Source organism: Nanorana parkeri, unplaced genomic scaffold (assembly GCF_000935625.1).
Source record: "Nanorana parkeri isolate BGI_ZX_2015 unplaced genomic scaffold, ASM93562v1 scaffold16, whole genome shotgun sequence".
Classification (NCBI taxonomy): Eukaryota; Metazoa; Chordata; class Amphibia; order Anura; family Dicroglossidae; genus Nanorana; species Nanorana parkeri.
The window spans coordinates 1,215,348-1,221,347 of NW_017306284.1; the positions used below are offsets into that span (position 1 = coordinate 1,215,348).

The 6,000-nt window shown below is 47.5% G+C and overlaps 1 protein-coding gene across 5 annotated transcripts in view; it reads left to right on the forward strand.

The window, feature by feature from the left end:
- VPS13B (vacuolar protein sorting 13 homolog B) overlaps positions 1–6,000 on the forward strand; it is a 761,266-nt gene that overhangs the window by 749,928 nt on the left and 5,338 nt on the right. For all 5 annotated transcript variants that reach the window (XM_018559352.1, XM_018559343.1, XM_018559336.1 and 2 more), the window contains exon 58: positions 1,380–1,556. In XM_018559352.1, coding sequence (XP_018414854.1) covers positions 1,380–1,556 — 177 coding nt within the window. The remainder of the gene's footprint in view (positions 1–1,379; positions 1,557–6,000) is intronic.

Genomic DNA, 6,000 nt, shown 5'->3' on the forward strand with positions numbered 1-6,000 from the left:
CATTCTTCTGGGGAAGGAAATTGACACCAGCATTTTATAGGTGAGGGCAATGTGCCCTTCTGTCCACCGGTATCTGTAAGTGAAGTTCCATATGTAATTGTTTCATACGCTTAGTTCAGTTTAGTGCAGATATACCAGATTGTGTGTATCTGAACCGTTGCACCCGAATCTAATATTTCAGCTATGGGTGGACTAGAACCCGAGTCAATTAAATAGTCTTACATCTTTAAGTGATTTCTCTGCCCGTGTGTCCAGCTGAGTCCCTTGGTCCACCTAACAGGCCATGATTATCTTCATGCATTGTACATTACACTATAATATGATAGTGTTATAAATAGCCACTCCCTGGGCAATGTCCCGTGGCAAGGCTGTAGCCTACCTACCTTGTCTGCTCTGACAGCTATTGCTTTCACAACAGGCTTGGGCTGAAGGATTCTCCAGTGGGCCCCCCTGTTGCTGAAAAAGCCAAGGTACTACGTCTTCTAAGTTTTGTAAATGAAAGCACTTTGGTTAAAATAATTTGTTAAATGTTCAAGAGCAGCTGTTGTTAAAGTGTTTAAAGATTGGACTGTCAGCAGAAAATCTGGGTCTGAACGTGCGAATTGTGGCCGTCAGTGACTAGTCAATGTTAGGGCAGAACGGTGAGTGGCAAGACTGGTACAAGACAACAGAAGGGCAACAGTGCAGTGTCAGATTCCTCGCATCACCTTTCATCATCTCGTGGAGTCACGAGGCGGCCCAACAAAGTACTGATGGGGTGGTCATAATAATCTGGCCACTCAGTGCATATTAAGCCAATTTTTTAAAATCTTTTGAGTAGAGTAGGGAAGGGTTTTTAAGCCTGTCAGGTTTTTTTGTTGTGGTCTGTGTCCCCATTAGGGAGATTTACCATCTCTATTTGTCCTGGGAGCTGCTACTGTCATAAGGACTAAAAGTGAGGGAGAATCATACATTTTGAGTTGTATCTGCTACAGGAATATAGTGGGAATCTTCCAATAGGGACACTTGTTTCGGCTGCCTCAGAGGGAATTCCTCTAACTTCCTCCCATTTCCTGATGTGTCAAAGGGACAAGAATTGAAAACCTTATTTTGACATTTGTGTTCCATTGGGGAGAAGTGTTTTAACTGTTAGCTTGGGCCATAGGCTTTAGGTGTACTTTAACCACTTGATGGTGTGACATTTAGTTTCTGACAAATGCCTCATTTTGAATAAATTCATGTTACATAGGTTGTCAGCAAGAGGCTATGAAATGAATAAAGAGCTTGTGTTTACCTGGGCCTTTAAATAGGACGAATGATGTGCACTCAAAATTCTACACTTGTTTCTGCTTGTGTTTTTTCCATCTCATGTGAATGTTACATTTTTTTTCATTCTTCAGGAGCGATAGCCGGCATAGTAGACCAGCCCATGCAGAACTTCCAGAAGACCTCCGAGGCCCAGGCATCTGCTGGACACAAAGCCAAAGGTGTTATCTCCGGAGTGGGGAAAGGGATTGTTGGCGTCTTTACCAAGCCAATTGGAGGAGCAGCCGAGCTGGTGTCACAGACAGGATATGGTAAGCAACTTAGGGGTTGTTTCATGGAGGACACTGATCAGCCCTTACTATTTCCTTTAGCTCTGCCACTTTTCTTATTATTGAACCAGTCATAATAACGGAGTTTATACTGTAACATGAAGTTACTTTATAATATTATAGCACCACACTCTGGTGATAGCAAACATATCCATGTGTGCAAGGGCCCTTGTGATTCCTTTATCTATTGTTTTATTGTTTTGGTTTAAGGGGAGCTCTGGGATAGGGATGAGCTCAGGTTAAGCCCCATACCTGTTCTGAATCTATGCTGCCTTGAAGCTCCTTCCACTGCCGCCCAATTAGCTGCACATAAGCAAAGGTACAGGATGCTGTGATGTTACTGATATTATATGGCCACATATACAATGACATTGCCCTAATAAAACCCTGTAGCCATATAAGGTCAATGATGTCGGCACAAGCATCCGGCCCCTTTGTTTATGTGCAGCTGGGGGGAATACCCCAGGTTGGAGCTGAGTGGGCCGTTGGCCCCATGTCACTTCCATATTCAGAGGAGCTCAAGTTCAAAATTATCTAAAATGTAAAAATTGTGATTCATAAGGGATATGCAGGAGCTGAGATGGTTAATGGGCAGAAGACAGTAGTTGAATGCAGTCAATCTGATTTCACCTATATTGTCAGTTTGATGGAATCCAGTAGAGATAGTAGAGGCTGGGATAGGTGCAATCCCAGACCATCTGAGTTTGGCCAAGCCCACTCAAAAACTGTGACCACCACTCCTCCGGACCCAATAAGTGGCGGTTTTGCGGTTGAGGCATTTGCGGTTGAGGCATTCCCCGCCCCTTTGTAAAAGATGAAGGTTACCAGCACTCCAGTAGTAGCATTAATCCTTGTGGAAGACAAAGGAGTGCTACAACCCTGGGATTCTTGTTTGTTAAACAAATTGTAATCTATAAATCGATATCTATGGATAAGGACTCACTTTTAGATGGACGAGGTGGTCTCTTGCCTGAGGAGAGTGAGAGCTGTTGTCGGCATGGATCACAAGGTGGCATATCCGGCTGGTCTGTGTGGATGTAATCACAGGACTTAACGACTCCTATTGGGTTCCTTGTAATGGAGGAGGGATATTGAATACAACTGGGGGGTACGTTGTGGAAAAGTGGACTGTGGGTTGATGATACAGCACCCGTCCGGTACAGTGACAATGAGAGCTCAGCTGGCCAGGCTGCCACTTGTCGGCGGAGCGGGAGTGCCGCTGTATAACGGTATAAAGATGGGTCAGCAGTCGTAATGGAAACTAGCTCAGGGACGGGCACAAGGCTGGAGGACAGTGTGGCCGTCTTGCTGAGTGAATTGGATGGTTTGGCTACGCGTTTCGAGGCTCTATGCCTCTTTGTCAAACCAGAAATAAATTCCCTAGAACAGGCGGGAGATGCATTTCTGTGCATTAATCCTTGTGCTTATTTTTTGAAGTGATATGTCATAAACATGATATAGCCAACATTTCGGGGCCACGCAGGGTCCCTACATCGGACAACATAGTGAGCATATAGCATATAGCACTTCTCTAGAACTGATTGGGTCAGGAGGATGGGGTGGTGGTCAGAGTCTTGAGCAGGCATGGGGCCCGCATGGGATCGCAGGGCACATTGTGCCTGCGGTCCAGTGCAATCAAAATAGTGCTTGCAGCATTTTGACTGCACCGGAACGCACTGCAGGCACAATGTGGCACAATGACACAATTGCGGCCGGAGGGCCTGACTACGGTGCCATTCACTTCAATGGCCCGCCACGCCCCCTCCTGCCCGGAAAAAAGTGAGCCGGCTGCAATGTGATGCAGTGCGTTCCGGCCAGAATTGGGCCGGAACGCACTGCAAGTGGTGTGAACGGGCCCTAAGATGCACTTCAGGGTCCAGTGATCGGAGGAGAGATCCGCAGCTAGAAGCTACTGATCTCTCCTCCGATCTGTCAGGGGAGACCCTCCACGCCCAGCCTGGGCTCATACGAGGGACAGATGAGCCCAGGAAGCTGACAGCGGCTCCGCGGCCGTGGAGGGGGACACGGCGCCGCATTGTACAAGCGATTCAGCGCCTGTACAGACGCCGGACCGCTTGTATTTAAACAGCAATCGCCAGCTGTTTAACACGGTACCAAGAACATGGCTGCAGGAGCAGCCATGTTCTTGGTATAACCACTTCCAGATGACGTACAGTTACGTGAACCCGCGGGAAGTGGTTATTAAAAAAACACACGGGTAATGAAACACACATATCCACACACACACACTCATTAAAAACACACACATTGCTTCATTAAAAAAAAAAAAATCACACTCATTAAAACACATCACACACACTAACAATAAAAGTTATTTTTTTTAAATGTCCCCCTCTCCTGCTTACCTGTTTTGCAGGAAGGGGGGCTGCATCCCTGGGCTAAGGCTTCAGTGGAGGACCAGTGTGATCTGCACTCTGGCTGATGCAGACCATACTATCGATCCCTGCCAACCACAAGGGAGCGATCAGTATGATCTGCATCAGCAAGAGATGCAGATCATACTAATTCCCCACTCGACCACCAGGGCATGATTTTCATTTAATATATTGCCTTTTCGGCAGTATATTAAACGAGATGTGGGCAGTTGCCAGGTTTAAAGATGGCCGCCGCTACTCGCGGCGGCCATCTTTAAAAAGCTAATGTACAGTGGAGACCCCCTGGGGACACTGGAGGTGGGCCCCAGCCACCTCCGGTGCTGCGGGGGCCTCCCGGCTTGTCACTTGTACGGCTGATGCCCATGTAAGGGTCCCGGGCCCCTTACATCAATATCGACCGTACCCCCCTGACGGCGGCCCTGAGCACACACAAGGGTAGCTCCATAGGACCCTGCATGGGAAAGGAGACACCCTAAAACAGGATATCAGGGCCAGTGCTCAGCCAACCAGCTGATTCTGCAGGAAACTAAAACTATTAAATATCAAGACGCAGCGTCCATTGTGAGTGATTTCATCAGCATATAAAATAACTTAAAAGCATATTGGCCTTAATATCACTTTAAGGACCATTCAGAAGGTTAGTGTAGGAGAGACTATAGGGATTTAGTTAGAGGGGGGGTCATAAAACTGCTGGGATCGGCATAATATGACACTCTTCATTCTACCCTGAAATAAACCCGGATGAATGTCGAGAAATAAACCAAATGATCAAGTTTTCCTTAGATTCTCACTGAACGTCCACATAAAACACACAGGTAGTAAAATGTAATGGCAGACGGTATACTGTTTGCCATCATGGAAGCAGGGTGCTGAAGGCGATATACCGGCAGCAATAATGGAAGCAGGGTGCTGAAGGCGATATACCGGCAGCAATAATGGAAGCAGGGTGCTGAAGGCGATATACCGGCAGCAATAATGGAAGCAGGGTGTTAAAGGCGGTATGCTGGCAGCAATAATGGAAGCCGGGTGTTGAAGGCGGTATACCGGCAGCAATAATGGAAGCAGGGTGTTGCAGGCGGTATACCGGCAGCAATAATGGAAGCAGGGTGTTGAAGACGGTATACCGGCAGCAATAATGGAAGCCGGGTGTTGAAGACGGTATACCGGCAGCAATAATGGAAGCAGGGTGTTGAAGACGGTATACCGGCAGCAATAATGGAAGCAGGGTGTTGAAGACGGTATACCGGCAGCAATAATGGAAGCAGGGTGTTGAAGACGGTATACCGGCAGCAATAATGGAAGCAGGGTGTTGAAGGCGGTATACCGGCAGCAATAATGGAAGCAGGGTGTTGAAGACGGTATACCGGCAGCAATAATGGAAGCAGGGTGTTGAAGGCGGTATACCGGCAGCAATAATGGAAGCAGGGTGTTGAAGACGGTATACCGGCAGCAATAATGGAAGCCGGGTGTTGAAGACGGTATACCGGCAGCAATAATGGAAGCAGGGTGTTGAAGACGGTATACCGGCAGCAATAATGGAAGCAGGGTGTTGAAGGCGGTATACCGGCAGCAATAATGGAAGCCGGGTGTTGAAGGCGGTATACCGGCAGCAATAATGGAAGCCGGGTGTTGAAGACGGTATACTGGCAGCCATAATGGAAGCCGGGTGTTGAAGACGGTATACCGGCAGCAATAATGGAAGCCGGGGGTTGAAGACGGAATACTGGCAGCAATAATGGAAGCAGGGTGTTGAAGACGGTATACCGGCAGCAATAATGGAAGCAGGGTGTTGAAGACGGTATACCGGCAGCAATAATGGAAGCCGGGTGTTGAAGACGGTATACCGGCAGCAATAATGGAAGCCGGGTGTTGAAGGTGGTGAATTTTGAGTCTTATTGGATTTCAGGGCTGCGGCATTAAACTGTATCTAATGTACGTGAAATCCACATGTAACGTTTTCCCGGCTCTGTGATCTTTATGAACTGGGATGTATATTCTGCAGTGGAAAAATCTCCCTCCCATGTGAGCAG